This window comes from Osmerus mordax, chromosome 20, assembly GCF_038355195.1.
Source record: "Osmerus mordax isolate fOsmMor3 chromosome 20, fOsmMor3.pri, whole genome shotgun sequence".
Classification (NCBI taxonomy): domain Eukaryota; kingdom Metazoa; phylum Chordata; class Actinopteri; order Osmeriformes; family Osmeridae; genus Osmerus; species Osmerus mordax.
In genome coordinates, this window is record NC_090069.1 from 10,097,089 (window position 1) to 10,120,598 (window position 23,510).

A 23,510-nucleotide genomic window follows, 5' to 3' on the forward strand; every position below is an offset into this window, starting at 1 on the left:
CTATATTGTTTGTTTGGAATCAAACAAGCTCTGTTTGAATATAAGGTGACCTAGATAGTGGTTGTGAAGGTAATAGCCCTTCCTCTTACAGATGTTTTACTTGAACAACTCTGACCCCCTTTGTACTGAGGTCAAGGTCTTACAGTGTTTATATGGGTGTTATACCATTGTTGCATCTGCTTGGATTGGTAAAAAGGTGCAACTAACAATCCATACAACCACTGCCATTAACATATTGAGATCTTTTCATATCGTAAAAATGGGCAATTTAGCATTATCCGCTTTTGTGTAATATCTTATGATAGAATATGTTGTTTTCAGTTTACGTTTTTGCTTATAACTCATTATCTGTATATCCATCCATGTAACTTTAGATGATAACAATAGACATTTTAATTGCAATAGTACGCTTTTTCTTTTTTTGCCCTATCAATCATAGCCCCAAATAATGTTATAATGATCTGCATTCATTTTCCAGTACTATTATTTTGGGTACAGTGCATTGGGTAAATCTTTTAGATGACCCTTGCACAATTGTAGTTAAATCTCTAGACATGATTAAACAAGCACTTTAATGATGTGCACAAAGATTTGATTGCCTTTATTCCTCTAATATATAAACTTGAGATATAATTACATAGAATCCTAACATATAATGAAAATATTAAATATAGATTTGTGTAATGGTATACTGTTTTATGTATTGGTAACACCTACAACAGCCCCCCCCCCCCCCCCCCCATGGATCCAATTAGGACTGTTATTTCTAATTATAGCGTTGCCTACCTTTTAAGCCTTAAACATCTTTACAATTTGATTGTACTGCTTTGTTAACAAGTATAATTTCTATTCTCAAGAGAAGGCTAATTTGGAAAAAGTTACCTATTTATTCCAAGGACAAAATAAATAAACAGTTGTTTCCTAAATATTTGCAATGCACAATACACGTGTGTACAAGCATGTTTTAGGAACTAATTATACAAGTGCAATGTTAGCGTTCGAAAAACACTGGTAATAATAAGCTTTTTGCATTTAATTCAGATACAAAAAAGGTTCAGGCTTTGAAAACATGACAGCATCTTCACATACATGAGTTACTCATTTATATTTATTTAGGTAGTGTGTTGTTAAAATATGGGTACTAAAAACCCTAGGTTGGTTTGTTAATTTTGTTTGTATTTCACATGGCATTTTTTTGCAGTGGGATTTTAGAAGTATAAGTGTTTTCCTAATGATATAACATTTTTATGATGAAGCAAAAATGTTGTGTGTCTTTGGATAAATGTAGTGTACAACATTAGCGTGTCCTATTGTCCTAATAGCATATATAAGTATCAAAACTAAAAAGCTATTCTTCTGTATTTTAGCTCCTTCTTTAACGTGTGTACCGTATTAGTTAATGTTTTTACATGTATGGTACTGTATGAGTATTCATTAATTGCCTTGTAATGTTTGTAAAAGGTTGCAACATTTAGAAAATCTGAGAAAAAACACATTTTTAAAGGTTCTGCATGCCAACAGTTGGGTCCTAACATAGGAAAACTATACTAAAAAATGGTGCTATATCATGATATATAAAGGTGCTTAAATGGACTCCAGCTGCATGCATGCTTACAGGATATTTATAGAGTAGAATAAACAGTTGGACTTCTTGTCATATGATTAAATGGCTGCCACAGTGTTATCCCAAATGAAAACAATGTAGATTAACTGTAAATACTATCAATGGACATGACCTCATCTATCTAGACAGACTGTACCAACATTGTACACCAGTAGAGTTTGTAGTTTCCAGTTTTCACTGGCACATGGGAGTTTTACCGATTGAAATAGCTTGTTATGAGACAGTAAAGACACCCCTGCAGACAGAAAATATCCCTCACAAACTGATTTGGAAGTAATTAGTACCAAGGATATTTTAGCCAAAGGAAGTAAATATCATATATGTGAGCCTTATTTACAGTTATGCTGCCTCTGTGTATGCTCCAAAAGATCTGAAAACAATCTAATGAAAATCCTTTTTTTATGCTAATGATTTTAATCATGTCTTTGATAAGCTTTTACATGTAGCAAAGTTCAGAGATGGAAATGTGATGGCGTGTCTTGGAAAAGTTGATGTTATGCGTTCTTGGAAAAACTCGAGTTGATTGTCATTTGAACAGTTGTATTGCTTTGGCTGATAAACATGAAAATCTGCGTGTTTAACAGCTATATTAATCATAATTCTTTCAGATTTTGTTGTCCAATAAAAGTTTTACCAAATAAATTGGAATTGGCTGTTTTTTTCGGTTTTCTTTATGACTAATAATGTTGCTTGCAGTAAATCTTCACAGGACATGACAAGATATACAGAAAGAAGTGTGAGAAGTGATGAGTCAAGTGACTTTTTCCTCAGTCAAATGATGGACAAAATAAATCGGTTTAGATTAACACAATTTATACGGTTCAGGTTCCTTTTTAACAACAAAAATATAGCTATATAGAGAGCACTAATTACTTTCATGCACAACATGTCATTTTCTTTAAAGCAAACCCTTACAGGCGTATTCTACTGCGGTCATTTTGGCGGTGTATGAACTAAAATGTGCAAGGTTTGGAGGTGTGAGCTGTTGCAGTGGTGGGAACTTCCTGAAAGTCTGCAACCGAAATATATTTGAGGTCAAGCCATTTCCTCCTTTTTGCAAGTGTCCCTCAAACGGCAAAGAATAAATTGCATGTCAACACATCCATTTGTCATGAGTTTGTCTTTGTGCACAGCAATAATTGAAATGGTAAGATTTTACATTTTCTCCTACACCCTGGTATTTTGCGAGGAGCATACTGAATTAGCATCTTTCTACATATTACCAAAAGTGGTATCATCAACAAGTTGTAATTGATTTGTGATCTGTAAATATGGTAGCATTTTAGAAAAGTTTGTTTGATAAAGGCTGTGTGCATGCTGTTCTGTCTTATGCATTGTTCTCTAGCCTCAAGAACTACAGTTGTCAGTTTGTGTAAAGAGTGTTGAATCAACAACAAATGAACATAAGAAAAGTGTTGACTATGAGTTAAACTTATTACAGCTTATCACATATCCGAACTATCAAGAGTACTATACTCACATAACTGCTCATGTCTTCATTTGTGAACACAATTGAGATATTCGGGTGCAATCATTCAAATTAAATATTTCTTAAGCTTATGGTTTTGTTTAGCTAGCCTTTGAAATACTCCTTCAAATATCATAACAGAATTATATCAACATCCATACTGTAGTTTGTGGCAGTTTGAGGGGTTGCGTCACAGGTTGTGTCGGAGGTTCACTTTCATATCTATATCACTTCAGTTTCCAAGAGCTCACTAGACAGGTTTTGGAGGATGATCGCAGAAGCATTTTATTCTTCTCTCGTTCTGTTCAGTTTTTTTTTTTTTTTACATAAAGTTGAACAATTATCAATATAATTATAGAGGTCAATGGTTGAAGTTCCAGAACAGTCATTTTTGGATCTTTCAGTAAAACGGGAAATAGGTGTCAAACGAGCTGAAGCTGTTTGCCCAGACTCTCTACCTTTTTGCAGTCAAAGGTTCTTGGGAAGTGGCCAGTGGACTTTACCCACAATATATTTCTTTACATGGTCATGTGGTCACATGATAAGCAAACAAGCAAATGGACTTGTCTCTGTCGATATCAGTATGAAAAGTTCAAAGGTAAAGACAGAAAAAAAACACGAATCACTTCTGGATATACAATGCATGACTGGATAAAACCCACATTGCAGCGTCCTATACCCTGTAAACATAGTGAGATACTACCTGGAATACAAAATTCAGTGACTGACTCAAGGGACACCAAAAAAGTTTGCTGTGAGATCATTTGAAGACTTGGTAGACATTTAAAACATCCAAAATAAAAAATGAGGTAATTAGTAATGTAGAATCTTCTTTCAAGAATGTGTTTATGGCATGGGGTAAAACAAGTTCTCCTTTTTCAACAACAGGGAACTAGGTAACTGAAAAGCCTTTGTCTTATAAGTAGGAAATGACATGACCAGTTTTGAATATTTGTGAATATAATGATGTGACTCGAAATGGCTGTGACTGAACACTGAAATGGTATGTTTCCAAGGCAGAATAAGGAAACACTAAATGGCACGGCACAGTTTTAAAGTCGGATCTCTTGGACTTATATAATTTATGGATTTTAACAGGATAAAGTTCTGAACTAAGACACCATGGAAAAACCCACTTGTAAGAAAAAGATACTTTCATCAAGGGAATCTTCATGTGCAACACTTACCCCGACTCTTAAGAACTTCACCATTCCCAGAAAAAAGAGAGGAGATGGGAAAGGTTTGAGGAACATCCAAATACGTCAATCACTGAAAGTCTATATATTGTCTGTGAATTATTTGTCAATATAAAAGCAGTTAATAATTGTGTATAATATCTGTGAAATGTTATAATCTGAGTTCAATTTGTTTTAATTCAAATGAATGTTTTGTTCAATTCCATGCATTGTTTCAACAGCTCTTCTTGAATCATGCCATGAAGAAAGTAGGGATTACAGTTTAGTAAAAAGAATTCTAAGTGATTCCCGGCTAGACCCTTGCAAAGAGATTTCAGTCACTTCGATGTGTGAAGAAGTCAAATTGATACACAATGAGGAGCTACAACGAGAGTTCTCTGAGAAAAGGTGACACTTGACAGATGTTGTCTTTTACATTTAGTCATTTAGCAGACGCTCTTATCCAGAGCGACTTACAGCAAGTACAGGGACATTCCCCCGAGGAAAGTAGGGCCATAAGTGCCTTGCCCAAGGACACAACGTCACGGCCGCTCAGCCACCTGACTCCCTTTATGTCATTGGTCATCTATAGTCTTAATTCTGCCAACATTATAAAGATTACATCTGTACATAATGTTCCGAGCCATGGATTCTGGACTGTCTGCAACAAAGACTTATCGTAACACTCAACACTGTTACCTATTTACTACTCTTTATTAACTCTTACCTATTTAGGATACTTAGGGAGTCAGGTGGCTGAGCGGTTAAGGAATCGGGCTGGTAATCAGAAGGTTGCTGGTTTGATCCCCGGCTCTGCAAAATTACATTGTGTCCTTGGGCAAGGCATTTCTCCCTACTTGCCTCGGGGGGAATATCCCTGTACTTACTGTAAGTTACTCTGGATAAGAGCATCATATGGTAATTAAGATGGTCCATTATGTTGTAACTCATAAAAAACTTGAAGGGTGACTTGGTATGGAAATTAATGAAGTTTAATTTCAAAGTTCAATCTATGAAATTAATTTCATCGATTTTTGTACACCATTATCAGTTAACTTTTTTTATTGAACCTTTATTTTACTGGGAAAGTCCATTAATGAGAACACATTCTTGTTTTGTGGTTTTTAGGGCAGAGATGCGTTCCAAGGATAGACATGTCAGAGAAATGGAAGAAAGCTTCTGTTTTTTGGTCATGTCTGATCAGAAGGCTGCAAAGATTTTTCAACAGGGACTAAGTGTTGGGGACTCTGATCAACACTGTCTGGGAAATCCATCACATGGAGTGTATTTGCACAAACATGCTGATGTGGCCCTGAAAAATACCAGTGGCACCACACCCGCAGGAAATGTTTTAATCATTTTCAAGGTCAGTTGGAGTTTATAAATATTGTTCGGGTTTGAAAAGCACATATTTTGCAGCCAATACTAATAGGAAACTTTGTTGTTCTGTCAAAGGTTCTTTTAGGAAAGGTGAAAAAAGTGATTCCAAATTTGAGAAAGAGCAACACACATGATCCAGTTGTAAATTACGATTGTCATGTGTCTAGAGACCCTGCTGGACCACAAGACAGCCTCTCTCAACAAGTTATTGGGTCATCCGTAAGTTTAGTTCTGTCCATGCAAAGCTCAACCTTATCATTATTTGCATCAATCATTGATCAAGGACACATTTTTGTTTACAGGTGTTCCTGTTTGACTACAACGACAAACAGGAACTGACCCCCACACCAAGGCAATGCTTGCCGTATGCTGTAGTTTCATTGGCTCCAGCTGTACATTCAACACCATCCACACTGATGAGCGTTCCAATTAGGCCAAGGGGTACTGTACATGTAACTTTTACCTATAAGAATGTTCTATGCTCAATGTTCTAATCAAAACTGTTGCCTGTATTTGTTAATATTTGTAAACTGTGAATCTAAGGTCTATTTTAATGTTGTGGTGACCAGCATGTTTGGTGTTTGGGGCAGGTACAAAACATTCAAATCATCAGGCAGTTGGGTACACTCACCCAAAAACAGTTGATACAATGAACAATTGTTGAACAGTGATAAAATATAAAAACCTTTCAGTTTCAACCAATCCAAGTTAGAAATGGTTAAATATTTGTTTTTACTTAATAGCATAATTCTTTTTCTGCAGAACCATGTATAATTTTTTTTTTTTCATGTTGACAGAATTAGAAGCAAATATGAAGACTTGCACAGTGGCAGAAAGATGGCGAAAGGGACAGAATGCAACTGTAAAATTCAAACATTTTGGAGCTTCCAAATGTCCTGGATACAAATCACAAGGGTTGGAAGGATCTCCATTTTACCAAAATGCAGAACAACCAATCTCTCATGGCCCTACAAAAGACCCAAATACATCACATCAAAATGGCAAAGACCAGCTTTTACCATCCTTTGGTTCATGGGCTCCTCAGTCATGCTTTAGTACTCCATTAGACCCAACACCGCCAGACATTGGTTCGATCCCACTTCTGAACAGTTGGCTATTTCCTCATTCTGACTATGCTCAGTTCCTCTCGCATGCTGGACTGACTCAGATGAAACAAAATAAGTTACAGTCAAGTCATCAAGTTCTGTCTTTTCAACAAGCTCAAAGCTCACTGTCCATCAACCAGGATCAACAACGGCAACTTTCCGATATACCCACAGCAGCTGTGTTGGAGAAATGTACCACTGTCGTTTATTCTTCTCGTGTCATCAAAGATCCAAGAATGTTAAGACGATTGTCAGGCACTACGCAAACGTCCAGTTATGTTGACTCAGGTGGTCAGCAAACTGAGACAGACACATCGGAGAAAGAATTAATGGAAAAGGCAAAGCGTGATAAACTCCATGACTTACCAAACCAGAATAACAAGATTTTTGCAAATGAAACTAGGAATGTAAACCACACTAAAGGTAGCTGTACTTCTGCTTCTAAGATAAATGATTCAGTTGCTTCCCCCTCTGTGTCCCCCCAAAAAAGTGATAATCAGCCATCATACAGAATGCTGAAAATGAAATTTAAGAAATATTCAGCATATCTCCATATGTCAAAAAATGAGAGGGCCACAAAAATCTGGTCTTTAGAAAGTTTGTCATTTGATGAGAAAAAAATACTTTTTGAAAGAATCAATTTCTATGAGAAGTTTTACCAAAAGTACAAAAAAGGAGACCTTGTTCAAAATGACAAGAAAACCAAAGTAAACCATGAGGCATCAAGTAAACCAAGAAGTGAGCATGGCTGCTTAACTTCCCACACAGGGAAGAATTCACACAAACAACATACCAGTTATCACAATATTTCAAAACAGTCGCCAGGAATATCAATGCCAGAACCATCCAAACAACAGATGACACTGCCACTTCAACATTTGACACTGTCACAAGACACAAACAAGAAACAGGAAGATAGCCAAGTAAAAAAAGATAATTTTAGAGCTGGACCCATCCCAGTCAGTCTCTTAGGACTAAAGGGGGATCTCTCATTAATAGATGTGCATAGGTTAGAGCTTGAAAGAACAGCCAAAAGTTTGGATATAATAAATCGAGACTCATTGAACCAACCATCAACGATGTTGGAGCCTTCCACACAATCAACATCCTCTTATTACGCTATCCAAATCAAAAGGAAAGGGGAAGGCCAAGCTAAAAGTTGCGGCGAAATTGAATTCTGTGAACAACCTGATAAACAACCTGATAAAGACACACTGCCTTTTATTTTTCCACCGGATATATCTGTTCCCTATGCTTCAGCTGGATCCACACATTTTGATCCACAGACTCAGATACAGTCTGAAGTTGTTGCTCAAATGGTAGACTCCATGGGGGACAAACAGGACGAGAATGTGAAATCCTACTGTCAAAACCTTGACAGTAGTATGCACAACAGTGTCGTGAGACATCAGCATAAAACAGTTACGGAAGTACAAAACCAAGAGACGGTATCTCCAAGCTCTAAGGGGATTCTACAGGAGATGGAGGAGAGGTTTGATCTTGATCTGATGATGGTCCAAATGCCTGAAGATGCTCTTTATTCAGGAGAGGACACAAGTACTTCTGAGTACATTTTTGAGAGCCACACTGATATTATTGGTGCTTGTGAGGAGGTCAATGCAATGGAGACAGAAGTAGATGCTATAAGCACTGGCTGCCCCTTGAGTGTGTCAGGCAAAGACCTTGAAAAATCAATACAAACTATCAATATTCAAGACACAAAAGGCATACCATTGTATTCAGAAGTAACTGAGGATCGGAATAGCCATCCTTTGGAATGTGTCAATGATGCCATATACAGCTTTTTGCGTAGTAGATTTGAACTTGGTCAACTTGTTCTCTCATCTGCTCAAAACACTGAGTTTTTCATCTCTAGAAAACAATACTTGAAACCAAAAGACGTCAACAGTCCATTGAACACTTGTACATCACCACCTCAACCTTGCAACACAAACAAGTTCATCAGAGGTGTGCACTATAACCTGTGCATTACAATAAAAGCTGACATGGAATGCTCTCCTGGCACTGAATCATGTACTCTGATCCAGAAAACATTCAAAGGAGGTGTTTTGAAGGCAACCACCACATACAAGGATAGGCTGAAATCCCACAATGTCAAATTAATAAAAATAATGGCAGAAAAATACAATGGAAAGGAAAATGAGTCTTTCGGGACAATGAAGGATCATGTACAAGTGATGAAAAGTTCAAAAAAAATCTTCTCCAGCTTTCCACAAGCAGATTTATCAATAGAGTCGCAAACATCTTTAAGTATATCGCTAAAGAAAAGGAAACGGTCAAATGTGATTAAGAAGAGGAACTCAAAGCTAGACACATTTCCTTTTGAGTTTCGAAGGAGTGTCAGGAATAGAAGTAAAGGGAACAAGAATTCTCAATCTACAGCTCACAAGTCAGAAATAAACACTTCAAGGACAGCAAAGCCAGTTACCATGCAAAGGAAAAAAAGGGTTATTATCAAGATAATTAAGGATTTTAGGAGGACCAATAGTTGGTGGACATTTAGTCACAGGTTGAACCCAAACCGAATGCATCGCAACAAATTGTCCTATGGTCCTGTCAGATCAGACAGGCAACGAAAAATTACATCTGTAAATAAGGAACTTCCAAGCACTGACTGTTCTGCAAGAGACACATCCAACAGAGAGTTGAAAACACTACATTTCCCTCAACATACGTTGTCTACACTGGAATACCTTGATGTTGCAGATTCAAGTCATGAAAAATGGTTTACTTATGGGAACGTATTGGAGGATGACAAGCCACTAGAAAAAGCATTACAAGAAGGTACCCCTGAGGAAGAGACCAATGGAAATCTTACTACAATGACACAAGCTGAGGAGATCACCTCAGTATCTGATATCATGGAGTACCCATTAGATGCTGCCATTGAGATTCTTTGTGGCAGTGAGGTAAAAAGTGCTACAAACTTCTGCACACCCAAACCATATGAGGTAATGACCCAGGGTCTATCACAAACACAGAGATATGATAGAACTGAGGAAGATGTTACATCTAATCACGCCACCACACCCTCCAAGGAGGTCAAATTAATCTCTCAATTAAGAGATTTCTTGACCAGATTTGAGTTAACAGTTCAGAAAGAAGAAACAAAGTCACACTCTGATAATGAGGAACAGAATGTGTTGCATATCTGTGAGACTTCGCAAAGAAGTGACTCTGATGCTCAGAAGCAACCAGTTCAGTTAGTTGTTCTTGACAGGGTGGAACTGCCTAATCTTAGACAATTTACATGTGAGCCTATGCTGAATTCCACTGTCAAATCACAAGCAGTAAATGCTACCGAGATTCAAAGTATTGCAACAGAATGCAATCAATTCAAGATCTCAAGTCAGAGTATCAAACCACACATTAGCCAGTTTGATGTCACAAACTCAGAACAAGGGTTGAAAGCAAAAGATTACAAAAATGTGGATTGCATTTCATGCATCAGTCCTGATAGTACTTCCATGTTGGAAGTCACTAAAGGGTCTACTCAGGTTCTGGTGGGCAACAGTAATCTAGAGACAAACTCAGAAATCACCACAAGTGTACCTGTCACAAAACAGAAATGTAACAGCAATAGCAACACGAACAAGTTGAAAACTCAATTTGATTCAGAAGTTGAAAAACCGAAAGAAAATTATAGCATGAAAAGACACAATGTAAGGCTTGAAACTTTATTCCGGAGAGACTTTAGTGTGGCAGATATTTCTTACATGCTACAAGACAGCGACAAAGCAACTTCCTTGATTCAACTTATTCCAATGAGATCACACTGTAAAGTCATGCTCCAGTACTTCATTTTGAATTTTGAGAAAAAGCAGAATGACGAAGCCAAACAAATAGTTGTCACTAGAGACTTAGTTCTAGAGAAATACATGGACCGTCCTCCACAACCAGTGGAACTGAAGTATGAAGCATTGAATTCTTTCTTGGAACTGCAGATGATGTTGGAGGCGTGGCAATTTGTTGACAACAAGATGAGATATTTTAGTGGAGAAATTACATTTAGGAGTCTGCTGTGGTATGATCCCACTCTGTACGGTGAACTGTTCAAAGGAAAGGTGGGGTTCCAGCAGCAGTCCTCTTTATATTCATCTTTCCAGCAAAGCCTTGCCACTAATGGTCTAAGTGCATTGCAAAACTACCATATGGCTGTCTCTAAATTGAATGTGCAGCTCCAAAGAGCCCCAAACATGTCTTACTACATGTATCTCAAAAGCAAAAGAGAAAGGCTTGAGGTGGAAGCTGTATTACGAAATCCCACTCACTTAGAGAGTTTCTACCTCTCTGTGCCAGTGTCTTGCATGATAAACTTCGGTGACAATGTGGAAAGTTTAGAGAGGGCCAAGAATGTTGTGAATATCTTTACAGACATTCCAGGTGACCAGTTGGAAGGGGGATTTAATGTGGGAAAGGCAGAGCATCTTGCCATTATGTGCCGATTACTTCAAGAGAAAATCTACTATTTAAAAGCCGTTAAGAACACCATGCTTAGCAAGATATCGTGGATTGGCATGGAACACATTCTGTATGATGCTTCAAAGATAATGGTGGGAAGAGATGTAAAACCATGTGCATCACATGAACTTCTGAGGAAATACAGAAAAAAAAATCCACACATTGTAATTGGAGTAACAGAAAATGGCGAATCATTGTTCAATACAAGGAGGGCAAATAGCACTCACCAAGTGACAAAGCGAGTTCATCCAAGACAACAAACAAGACACTTGCAAGATCAGGTGCGGTCTACTGAGGACAATCACTGTGCTCAGGTCAGTTGATTTTGTAGAGATTTTCTTTTGTGCTGTGGACTTGGAGACTATAATGAGGGTCTGCTTTAAATGACCGCTCCCAAAAGTATTCACTGCTTGGTTTATTTTCTAGAAAGCACCTGAGGATATACCCACTGCAATAGCCTTAACATGTGAACCAAGGTATGCACATAAACATTTTGTTTTTTATTTGAATCAAACAGAAGCTCTGTTTTACCTCCTGAAAAAAACGTGATTAAATTTGAGGAATTTAGGTCAACGTGTATTCATACTTCAATGGTCTCCTTTTCAGCCCAAAGCCTCCTGATGTTCGCTCCAACAAGACTAAGCGAATAGTGTACCCCCAAGTTATCATCCCTTCAACGCATCTCCAGCCTGGAAAACATCAGGCAAAGCTTAATAAAACACAGGTTGTCCATCGAGGTGAGGGGTCATATGATATTCATGATTTACAGAAAAATATCACTGCACCATTCTCACCCCACATTGTGCCCCAATACCCAGAAATCAGGGCATGTCTTCTGAACAAAGACGTAAAAGAAGTTGATACACTGATGCAATTACCTGCTGCTTCGAGAGAGACAGAAACACATCCACATAGACAGTGTCTCTCAAGCTGGCCAACCCATAACAGAACAGGACATGATCCAAGGCAGATGCAGCCATCCTTGTCTCATTCAGTTAGGGACAGTCAACCCAGGGTGACTATATTCTCAAAAGATCTAAAGGAGCAAACTGGCCTGTCTCGATGGTTTAATCTGCATTCTTCCCAGCAACTGCCCTTATCAATGCCACCATCGAGAAGTGCAACACAAATGCAGCTTCCAAATCATATCAGCTCAGTGTGTGAGCCCCCTCCAATAAATTACCCCTTCTTCCTTCTGAATGGACAAACTTATGCTACTGTCAATCCTATCACACCATCACAAGCACATGATAATGGGGCCGCATTTCTTCATCATCATATGTAGCCAATGTTTTGCCTGCTTGAAATTATAAATGTTATACATCTATGTATAATGATTTATGTAAGACATGAATGTTTTACTTTCACAGTGTGTAACTCCAACACACAAACTGTACGGTCTTGGTTTTAGTAGTGTTTCTCTATTGTATGCCATTTTATTTAAGTGTTTTTTTTAAATCAATGTTCACATTTTGTACATAGATACATTTGTTATTGTAGTACAAAAATCAGTTTAGAAAGAAAAATTACATTCAGTTGATGAGCTTTTTTATGAAGTGTTATTACTGTTCGTCTTACTAACTTATTGCCGTTCTCTGTGTGGGCTCTTCCAGTGATTGTATTCAATGTTAATTTTATTTAGCTGTCATACATCTATGATATTTTCATATTTTGTAATACTCTGTAATCACATCAACTGATAGCCCATTGCATCAGTTGAAAGCAATCTTTGTAATAAAAGCCATTGGCTCATAAAGTCATATTGTTTATTGTTAAAAGGATCCCCATTAGCTGTCACCAAAGTGGGACAAGCTAATCTTCCTGGGGTTCAACAAAAAGAGCAAATAAAAAATCACTTAATTATAATCTAAAAGCAGCAAACATTGTAGACATCATTATAAACATCAGAAATTGATTCAGAATAAGTTATTACAGTATTACATTCATTATAACATTCATATAGTAAATGTCCATTCCCTACTCACAATTTTAAATAGTGCATTCTCAGATGGTACCTGAAAGAGACTTTGCAATTCATTTTACGTATATTCAATGGGCAATTATTCCAATGATTGATGGCATGATAAATAACTGTTCTCTTTAAAGCATTTGATTTCGGGCATGATAGCATCATCTGGCCATCATCAGCTGACCTAGTCAAATGAGAATGAACCTGATCACACCTAACAATTTGGTTATATAAAAACATGGGTTGAGAAAAAAAGACAGCGTTTCTGAAAATATTTGTTGTATTGAAGACCAGCCTGTTCTCTACCGTAGCCATGAGAGTCAAATGGTGCATACTGATAGTGTTTGTTCTTATGGGACAACGTAATACGAACTATACTAACACAATGTAATACTCGTATGCTTGGAAGGTCACATGAAACTGTCAGGGTGTGAGGAGGGGTAGGACCCAAATGCACGAGAGATGCGAGGCATGGTCGAAACAAGGGTTTTAATTCTCAAAAAACGGGGAACAGATAGGGCACTCACAGGGACAGGTATTGTAAGGACAAGACAAAGACTGGACACAAAACAGAAACCTAAATACACAGAACCAAACGACACACAGGTGGACACAATAATGCTAACGAGAACAGGTGAAGACAACGACAGGGAAACACTATGGCAGGACAAAAAACTGAAACCGGGGGGGGGGGGGGGCACGGCTGTGGCCGTGACAGTACCTCCCTCTCAAGGGACGTCACCGGACGTCCCACAAGGCCGGAGCAGGTCCGGAGGTCGGCCCGGAGGCAGGGCAGAGGGCCGGGGCAGGACCGGGGGTCGACCCGGAGGCAGGGCAGAGGGCCGGCGCAGGTCCGGGGACCGGCCTGGAGGCTGGGCAGAGGGTCGGGGCAGGTCCGGGGGTCGACCTGGAGGCAGGGCAGAGGGTCGGGGCAGGTCCGGGGGTCGACCTGGAGGCAGGGCAAAAGGCCGGCGGCCCGGAGGCCGGAGCAGGTCCAGGGAACCACCCGGTGGCAGGATGGGCACAGGCACATGGGACAGGAGGCGCCTGGGAGCGCGGACGAGGGGGCGCGCGGACGAGGGGGCGCCTGGGAGCGCGGACGAGGGGGCGCCTGGGAGCGCGGGCGAGGGGGCGCCTGGGAGCGCGGGCGAGGGGGCGCCTGGGAGCGCGGGCGCGGACGAGGGGGCGCCTGGGGCGGAGGAGGCGGCGGCCAGAAGTCCTCGGGCGGAGGAGGCTGCGTCCAAGAGTCCTTGGGAGGAGGAGGAGGTGGCCAGCAGTCCTCTGGCGGAGGAGGTGGCCGGGGCACAGGGCAGGACCGAGGCTGGGGCACTGGGCAGGAACGAGGCTGGGGCACTGGGCAGGAACGAGGAACAGCCTCGGTGGTCTGGGTGCTGGGCGGCGCAACCTTGTTCGTCCGGGCGCAGGGCGGCACAACCTCAGAATGAGGCAGGGGCACAAGGCAGGATCGAAAAAAAAAACACCGACACTGTATGACTATGTTTAGCCTGTGTTCTGCTCCTCTCTCTCACCAACCGTCTCTGGAGGGGATCCCTCTCTGAATTGCTCCTCCCAAGGTTTCTTCCATTTTTCTCCTGTTGAGAGTTTTTTGGGAGTTTTTCCTTGTCTTCCTTGAGGGTTTAGGTTGGTTGAGGGGCAGTTCTATGGGCATATGTGAAGCCCTCTGACATGCTTGCATGTAAAAAGGGCTATACAAATAAATTTGATTTGATCGAGGCAGGGGCCCAGGGCAGGACCGAGGCTGGAGTACAGGGCAGGAACGAGGCTGGGGTACAGGGCAAGAACGAGGCTGGGGTACAGGGCAGGACCGAGGCCGGGTACCGGCGGCAGGCGGCCGAGACTCTCCGGCAGGAACAGCCTCGGTGGTCTGGGTGCTGGGCGGCACAACCTTGTTCGTACGGGCGCAGGGCGGCACAACCTCAGGATGAGGCAGGGGCACAGGGCAAGATCGAGGCAGGGGCCCAGGGCAGGACCGAGGCTGGAGTCGGGGTTCAGGCTGGGGCTGGAGCCGGGGTAGGAACCCGGACTTTGGGTGGGCCCTCCGCTGCAGGCTTCGGGGTCCACCAGCAGCAAGTCGGGTCCCTAGGAAAGGGTTCAGGGAACTCTCTGCTGGGTCCATTTGTGGTCTTGTCCTTCTGTCAGGGTGTGAGGAGGGGTAGGACCCAAATGCACGAGAGATGCGAGGCATGGTCGAAACAAGGGTTTTAATTCTCAAAAAACGGGGAACAGATAGGGCACTCACAGGGACAGGTATTGTAAGGACAAGACAAAGACTGGACACAAAACAGAAACCTAAATACACAGAACCAAACGACACACAGGTGGACACAATAATGCTAACGAGAACAGGTGAAGACAATGACAGGGAAACACTAGGGCAGGACAAAAAACTGAAACCGGGGGGGGGGCTAATAAGGAATAAGGTGGTAAAAAGTAGTGACAGTGGTATGTTAGACCCGCAAACGTAACAACATCTGAAGAGGTCCACTGATCAATTAACAAATAATGATAACTATATTACTTTTATACTGTTTTGAATGTTCTGAATATAATAAACAATATTTGATCTATACCCTGCTATATTAGCTCATGAGAATGTCCAGGAGAGAAATATGCCTATCTTTGAATTATGTTGCTTGAATCATTGATAAACTGTCATTATGCTGTTTACTAAAGCTTGCTTATGCCTGCATAGCCATAAGTTAGTTATATTGTAGGATGTGACTAGGAAATGTCTGTGACACTAGATTGTAGGTCAGAGATCACAATGTTACCAAAGTTTATAGTGCCAGGCAACTTTGAACGAGAAAAATAGGAGGGAACGTCAAGGCCATTTGTAGGTAGCCTGGTCCTAACCAGACTCTCGTACATTGCATTTGTACAGAGACTGGAGTCTGGCCTCGCTCCATTGACAAGCGTTGACTTCCTTGTAGGCGGGTACTCTGTTGAAGTTTAAAACTATTGGATCTGCCCAGAGCCACTCTGATCTGCCATAACCAATCGCTAGCATTCGCCTTAGACAATTCCTTCACCACTCCTGTAACAGAGCTAGCTGCCATAGCTGGAAAATCAAACTGTTCCCGAACCCCGTGGGGAGGAGGGCCACAACATCATGGCGACCAACAAAACTCAGCGAAACTTGTTCTTGCTCCGGCTTTAGCTGTTGGATATTCGGCAGCGTTGCCACAACGGACCGAATGGCTTTGCTCGCATCTTTCTCCGCCGCCATTACGGAACTACAACACAAACTAGCGCACAACATCAACGTTATCGTTCTCAGCCACTCCCTTGTCCGCTGATTCTCCGGTATAAAATCAACCTGAAAAATCTGACTTACATACCTCATGGCCAGACCTATGTACAGAAGCAAAAATAAAATTGAGCGTAAGTACGTAGGAGGGCAGAGCCAGGATAATTTGTAGGAGCCCTATCTAAAGACTAAGCAAAAGCTATCAAGCACCATGAATATGGCAGATTCTTTCTGTGCTTGCAAAGATATGTTGATTGTCACCCCCTCCTATATTGTGAGACTATTTAACTGCTCTTCATTCCTGTATTCTTTGTCTAGTCTTCTGAGAAGCTCAACTTGAGTGTATCAGAAACTTGCACCTGCCAGATCTGTAATGAATACTTTGTCTTGAATTTGTATTTGGCAATTGACTTCACTGACTTGGTACTTTCACAGCAATAATGTAGACTATAGACTTTTTAACGTCCCACAAACGTAATAAAAATCTGCAGCTTTCAATGTAATAATCCCACAAACGTAATGTTTCCCGCAAATGTAATAGCAGTTGCCTACCACAAACATAATATGTAATTTCCTGTAAACGTAATAATAATGTTGTTTGCTGTATTTTGTTACATTTTCAGGAAGGTGACAATCTTCAGCTTTGAACATCCCACAAATGTAATAAACCACTAAAAAATACAAATCTGCAGCTTTTACAAGTTCCTTACTCCAAATGGCTTTACCAGCCAATTAAATTTTCTTCACACATATTGTCCACTAGGTACTGGCCTGCTTTGACTGATCGAATGTTTCCATCATATTAATTCTAGGTGTTATGACAAAGCCAAGAGTAAAAAATGGCAGGAGAGGAAAAAACAGTTTCATGAAAGATTTACAACTAATTATTGTGTGTACAAACACACCTGCTTACAATTAATCTATGCATGTAGGCTAAGGAAGTATTGATTGTCAGTAACAGCTGGATATTATTTATTCCAGGGACTCCACCCAGATCATGATTCTGCCACATTTTCATTCCTGTTTGGAGTCAGTGAACACATTGTTTTAGAACAGAAAACATGGCTCTCCCAACTTGTGTCCTTGGCCAGGCCATGAACGAGCACTCAAATTGGCCTTCAGAGACTGTTGTGACTGCCCACTGCTCATGGCTGCCAAATGAGGAAGGACAATGGCAGAAAATGACAGAATTTCTCCGGTAGACACCCTGACATGCAAGTGTGTTCAGCCACTCCCTGCATGTCTGTGTGTTTGCTTTGACCAATTATTAGACAAATAAAAGGATTGTTGATGTTCTTTTAACTTATAAATGCTAACATTTTGCTGACAATGAATTGATCCTTTAATCTTCAACTTTTAGAAATAATTGACAGTTCAAAAATGGTCTGGATGAATTATTGGTTGGTACAAAAATGTATTTATTAATTTAGTCATTTAATCATTAAAACAAAACATTTCCCAATGTTTAATAACTTTTTTAAAGAAAAATCTGGTGAGTTTAAATTGATGTTAGAATGCAGGAAATCATGTGAATTCCCCTCTACCTAAAGATTGCCTAGACCAAAAATGGTTTGTTATATTTTGTAGGATATGTACCGTATTTTTCGGACTATAAATCGCTCCAGAGTATACATTTACATTTAGTCATTTAGCAGACGCTCTTATCCAGAGCGACTTACAGTAAGTACAGGGACATTCCCCCCAAGGCAAGTAGGGTGAAGTGCCTTGCCCAAGGACACAACGTCAGTTTGCACAGCCAGAATCGAACCGGTAACCTTCAGATTACGAGCCTGACTCCCTAACCGCTCAGCCACCTGACTCCCCAGTATAAGTCTCATCAGTCAAAAAATGCGTCATGAAGAGGAAGAAAACATATATAAATCGCATTTATTTGGAAATGTATTTCACAAAATCCAAGACCAAGAACAGACATTTAATCTGGAAAGGCAAGTTATTCAACTACACAATAGCACACAGAACAACAGGCTGAATAGGTGTACGGTATGTTAACGTAACACATTAACAGTTATTCAGCTACACAATACCATAAAGACAGGGTCGTCAAGTTTCATCAAAAGCTTGGAGTGAGATTCCCCCCCTCCCCCGAGACAAGCTTTCACATGTGTTCGTGTCTATTGTTACTTACCTAGTAACGAACGTACGGTCGCCGAGAACCTTCACTCGTGCGACCATTAATGAATACAACGTTAGCAGACATCTTGGTTGGCATCCAGGGCCGGATTAACAAATTCTGGGCCCCTGGGCACGAAGGCATCATGGGCCTCTCCAACCCCTCCTCCTATCAACTCAACCACAGCTAGATGTAAAACTATGTTGGTTACAAAATTCAATTGATTGTTCAGTAGGCTACAGCAGCCAATGAAAAATGAACACAACACAATCTATAAATGTAATTAAATCATACATACCAGCAGTGAGCATAATAGCATATAATAATAAATAAAGACCTTACCTTAGAAGATTGGTCTCTTTCTTGTTTTCTTCCTTGAGAATTCAGTCACCACGTCATCAAAGTTCAGCTCTCTGACAAGTTCGGACTCAATAGCCATCAATGAAAGCGTACTAAGGCGTTTCTGACACAATCTTGTTCTGAGTTCATTTTTTATACTTGCAATTTGCAAAAACGATCGCTCACCCTCACAATTACAATTAGGGAGTCAGGTGGCTGAGCGGTTAGGGAATCGGGCTAGTAATCCGAAGGTTGCCAGTTCGATTCCCGGTCATGCAAACTGACGTTGTGTCCTTGGGCAAGGCACTTCACTCTACTTGCCTCGGGGGAAAGTCCCTGTACTTACTGTAAGTCGCTCTGGATAAGAGCGTCTGCTAAATGACTAAATGTAAATGTAAATTACCGTATTTCTTTGATTAAACGCCGCAGCGTTTATTACACAATGATCACACGAACTTCGGGTTGATGAAGGCGAATTCGCAAGTGGTAAAGTCAGATAGGCTATACTATATTGTAGGCCACACGTAATTGTCGCAATTACATTATAAAAATGTATAATTTGTTTTCAACCAGTCATCATTTAGAATTATATAATTGCATTCAGTATTATTAAGTGACTATTTGGTAAGAGTACAGTGCCTTTATTTTGAAGACCTTTTGGAACACTAATGAGTTAGAGAGTCGACAATTAACAGCAAGCGAAGCACGGACAATTTAATGCTCCGATAAAAGTTTAAGGTTGTTATAACGGATGTTAGTGATCTCTTGTGTACAGCATGCAGCCAACGAGGTTGTTTTGTGTCTGTATTTTACTTTGGTGAACGTCATTTACATGCTGCGCATGTCATTGTATGTTCATATGAAGCTAAGTGGTCTTTATTTTGTCGTTATACTGTGGGTTTAGTTTTCACATGGATTTGGAGAAGAAGCTTCAAATAAATATGTAGCAAGAAAGCCACTCTTGTGTGCCAGACAGTGCTTCTGTAACGGAGTGAGAACCGTGAAACTCGCTCCTCAGGTATGTAAGAGGCCACCCGCGTCAAAGAAGAGCTAGCTTTTCTTTGGCGTAGTTGGTAGTGGTCGCGCTTGGCAAGTCGGAGGCCGAGCATTCGAATCCCGTGAGTGGTGAACTACCTTGTCAGCAGTGTGCAAATTATACAATGACAATCAGGGGGGTCAACTCAGTTAAGAAACTTGCCTTTCTTGCACTTTCTCACGACGCAGAACGCACCGCTACACTGAGGTGATTCAACAAGCTTCTGTATTGCACACTGCTTTGTCACTCGCGTGCGGTGTTTCTTGAGTTTTATTGGGCACTGGTCACTCGCGCTGTGTTTATTGAGTGAATTTTGACTATGGTCAAATAGTGTGATATTCCCTGCCATAAAGTCAACATTTCTGTGTATCGCCAACCTGTTATTGAATGAATATGGTAACTATATTGTGATATTTACGATTACAGGTAAGAACGATATATAAATGTATCGACCCCCCCCCACCTGTGGTTTTTGGGGGGTACGAACCTTAATCGGGGGTCAGACCCCCCCAAACCCCCCCGTAATTCGCACACTGCTTGTCAGATGGAGCGTGGCTACGGCTCTTACAGACTACCACTTAGAGGGAATTATGGTAGCCTACACTTGTGATTTACTTGTGTAATAAATACTGTGTTTTAATTTAACCAATTAAATAACCGTTTTCGGATTTTTTGGTGCGGCGTTTAATCGAGGGCGGCGTTTATTACACAATGTTCATTTTTGGTGCGGCGTTTATTTGAGGGCGGCGTTTAATCAAAGATATACGGTAGTTACAGGTAGAGTAAGGAAGTCAGCCTCATTGCTAACATTAGCAGACAAGCTAGCACTAGCAACTGGTGCCCCCTCTGACGAGTAACTAGCAACCTCCTTTTAAATAAAGATGTCGATAGAAGCCACACTTTGTAAAAGAGCTCCTCCTCTCGCTTCTTTCTCCTGTTTTTGCTTTACGTACCCAGTGCTAGGAGTGCATAGATCCATTCTTTTCTTCGCTGCCTGTCTAGGCTACGTTATTTTCTTAATTTTGTCAGCCTTTACATTAAACCCACCCTCCCTTACCATTTCACCAATCGTAAAGGGTATGTCTTCTGGTGGAAAATATTCACACGATTAAATTGGTCAATTTGTCGCGCTAAAACAATGAGTGTGTAAACATTGGACAGTTGACTTGCCCATTTTAATTTATTTCAGTGCATATTTTATGTAACTGATATGTGATTGGCTAATGAGCTATTTGTGTTAACAAGCAATTGAACATGTATACCTAATAAAGTGGCCGGTGAGCTGTACCGTATTTTCTAAGTGTGACTATAAGTCTGGTCCTGCGACTTATAGTCAGATGCAACTTATATATCAAAATATATATTTTGCAAAATTTAACTGATATATTTAACATGTTTTTAAATGTTAATTCATACTGACTGACATGAACCAACGAGCACCAGCACGTATCGTTTTCCCTGTGTTAAACAGGCCACCGTACGTTCGTTACTAGGTAAGTAACATAGATGTGCGAACACACGTGACGGATAAGGTAAGTTTTAACATTTTAACATAAACATTTTTATATTTACTCCAGAGAGGCTAGAACATTTGGTAATATAGCCCATTTTTGGCTAATGCAATTGCTCAGTGGCTAGTAACTTTGGAAAACATCTAGCCACAGTGGCTGGTGAGTGCAAAAATGTTAACCCTTGTGTTTACCCAATTTTACCGAATACAAAAACAAATAAAAATAATTTTCTTTTAACCTTCGCAATGTGGGGGGTCTGAGACAGCCCAACGGTTAAAAGAAAATGCTTCACTTTGTTTTTGTATGCGGTAAAGTTGTCGCAATACGGTGGGTCACAATGACTGATGGGTCAGAATGACCCGAAGATAACACAAGGGGTTAATGTCAAGCGCTGAAACCAAGGTAAGCAGAATACCATCTCTGAATGCGCAACACGTCGAACCTTGAAGTAGATGGGCTAAAGCAGCAGAAGACCACACCGTGTGCCACTCCTATCAGCTAAGAACAAGAAACAGGCTACAATTCACACAGGCTCACCAAAATTGGACAATGGAAGATTAGAAAAAATATTGCCTGGTCTGATGAGTCTCAATTTCAGCTGTGACATTCTGATGGTATGGTCAGAATTTGACGTAAACAACATGAAAGCATGGACAGTGGCGGTCCTAGCACATTTACCCCCCCCCCCCCCCCCCCCCCCGGGGCGCAAGCCACAACACAGACATATGATGTGTCGCGATTGGCGCCCTCTGCTGGTAGTGCGTTTGAATCTCAAGGATAGCGGAAGGGTTCATTTAATTTTATGCACTTGGGAAATTGCTGCCCCCCTCTTCATGCCGCCCTGGGCGTCTGCCCGGTTCGCCTGTTCCAAAAACCGTTCCTGAGCATGGATCCATCCTGCATTGTATCAACGGTTCAGGCTGGTGGTGTAATGGTGTGGGGGATATTTTATTGGCTAACTTTTGGCCCCTTAGTACCAATTGAGCATTGTTTAAACACAACAGCCTACCTGAGTATTGTTACTGACCATGTCCATCCCTTTATATACACAGTGTACTCATCTTCTGATGGCTACTTCCAGCAGGATAATGCACCGTCACGAAGCTCAAATCATCTCAAACTGGTTTCTTGAACATGACAATGAGTTCACTGTACAATGGCTATGGAAGTTTATTAGACTTTATTCAAATGGTAATGAATTTTTCAAATGGCAATTCAATGTGCAAAGTGGCAATGCAATCCGCAATTCAAATGGTAAAGCAGTTGTCAAATGGCAATTCAATATGCAAATTACAATTGACCCCTGTAATTCTTCACCAACACTTACTGACCAATTGTGAAAAACCTAACACGAGGAAGGTTTGGCTCAAACTCCTTCTGCATTCTCTGAGAAAACTCAGGTTTGATAAGTGACAGTGTTGTGTATGAACGCATTGAACACGTTCATTTTTATGAGAACGATGAACTGAACGAAACTTAATGACAAATAATGAATTTGAACGGTGAACACGTTCATATTATCTGAGGTCTAGCTAAACCGTTACAGAATGTTTTTCTTCTCCTGAGGAGAGACGCTGTCTAAATCAAATTCTTGCACCATGTCGTTGCTCATTGCATGTAAAATTTTCGCTATGTAGCGAAACTTACCTAAACCAACTAACTCGAATTCGCACTACGTTACCCATGATTCATCGCACACACATGTAGACCAAACAAGCAACTGTAACCAAGAAAACAGGTGCGTTCGACATGGACTGACTTCATGCAGCGCCGCAGGTGGCTGCAGGCGGCTGACTTGAAACAGTGAATTCTGGTTAGACTTTTTGTCCGACTTGAGACGGCGCCGAGGCTAGGTCACTGTGACGTAGCCATCAAAGTAGCGTGAGATCGATTCGAGAACTGCCGGCTTCACTTCACATTCAATATTTTCATCAAGCGTACGCCACCAGAATAAACTTCTAGGCCAACCAGTTAACACCAACTGTTTAACCACTCTTAAAACAGGATCTCGGTCTGTTTCT

The 23,510-nt window shown here is 40.7% G+C and overlaps 3 protein-coding genes across 3 annotated transcripts in view; 1 reads left to right on the forward strand and 2 right to left on the reverse strand.

Annotated features, from left to right (window-relative positions):
* Window positions 1–3,609, reverse strand: part of wrn (WRN RecQ like helicase) — a 94,404-nt gene extending 90,795 nt beyond the window's left edge. Inside the window, exon 1 of the mRNA XM_067258024.1 lies at window positions 3,105–3,609. Within this exon, the coding sequence (XP_067114125.1) occupies window positions 3,105–3,116 (12 nt within the window). The 5' untranslated portion in view covers window positions 3,117–3,609. The remainder of the gene's footprint in view (window positions 1–3,104) is intronic.
* A 423-nt stretch (window positions 3,610–4,032) lies between these two features.
* LOC136964407 (uncharacterized) lies at window positions 4,033–13,578 on the forward strand. The gene is made up of 9 exons (XM_067258515.1): window positions 4,033–4,332; window positions 4,510–4,675; window positions 5,396–5,633; window positions 5,723–5,866; window positions 5,950–6,088; window positions 6,445–11,549; window positions 11,662–11,711; window positions 11,842–11,972; window positions 12,054–13,578. The coding sequence occupies exons 1-9, from the start codon at window positions 4,215–4,217 to the stop codon at window positions 12,518–12,520; spliced, it is 6,558 nt and encodes a 2,185-aa protein (XP_067114616.1). The 5' UTR covers window positions 4,033–4,214; the 3' UTR covers window positions 12,521–13,578.
* A 354-nt stretch (window positions 13,579–13,932) lies between these two features.
* LOC136964566 (uncharacterized) lies at window positions 13,933–15,410 on the reverse strand. The gene is made up of 3 exons (XM_067258723.1): window positions 15,044–15,410; window positions 14,394–14,639; window positions 13,933–14,291 (listed from the first exon to the last, which is right to left on the reverse strand). The coding sequence occupies exons 1-3, from the start codon at window positions 15,408–15,410 to the stop codon at window positions 13,933–13,935; spliced, it is 972 nt and encodes a 323-aa protein (XP_067114824.1).
* Between the last annotated feature and the right edge of the window lie 8,100 nt (window positions 15,411–23,510).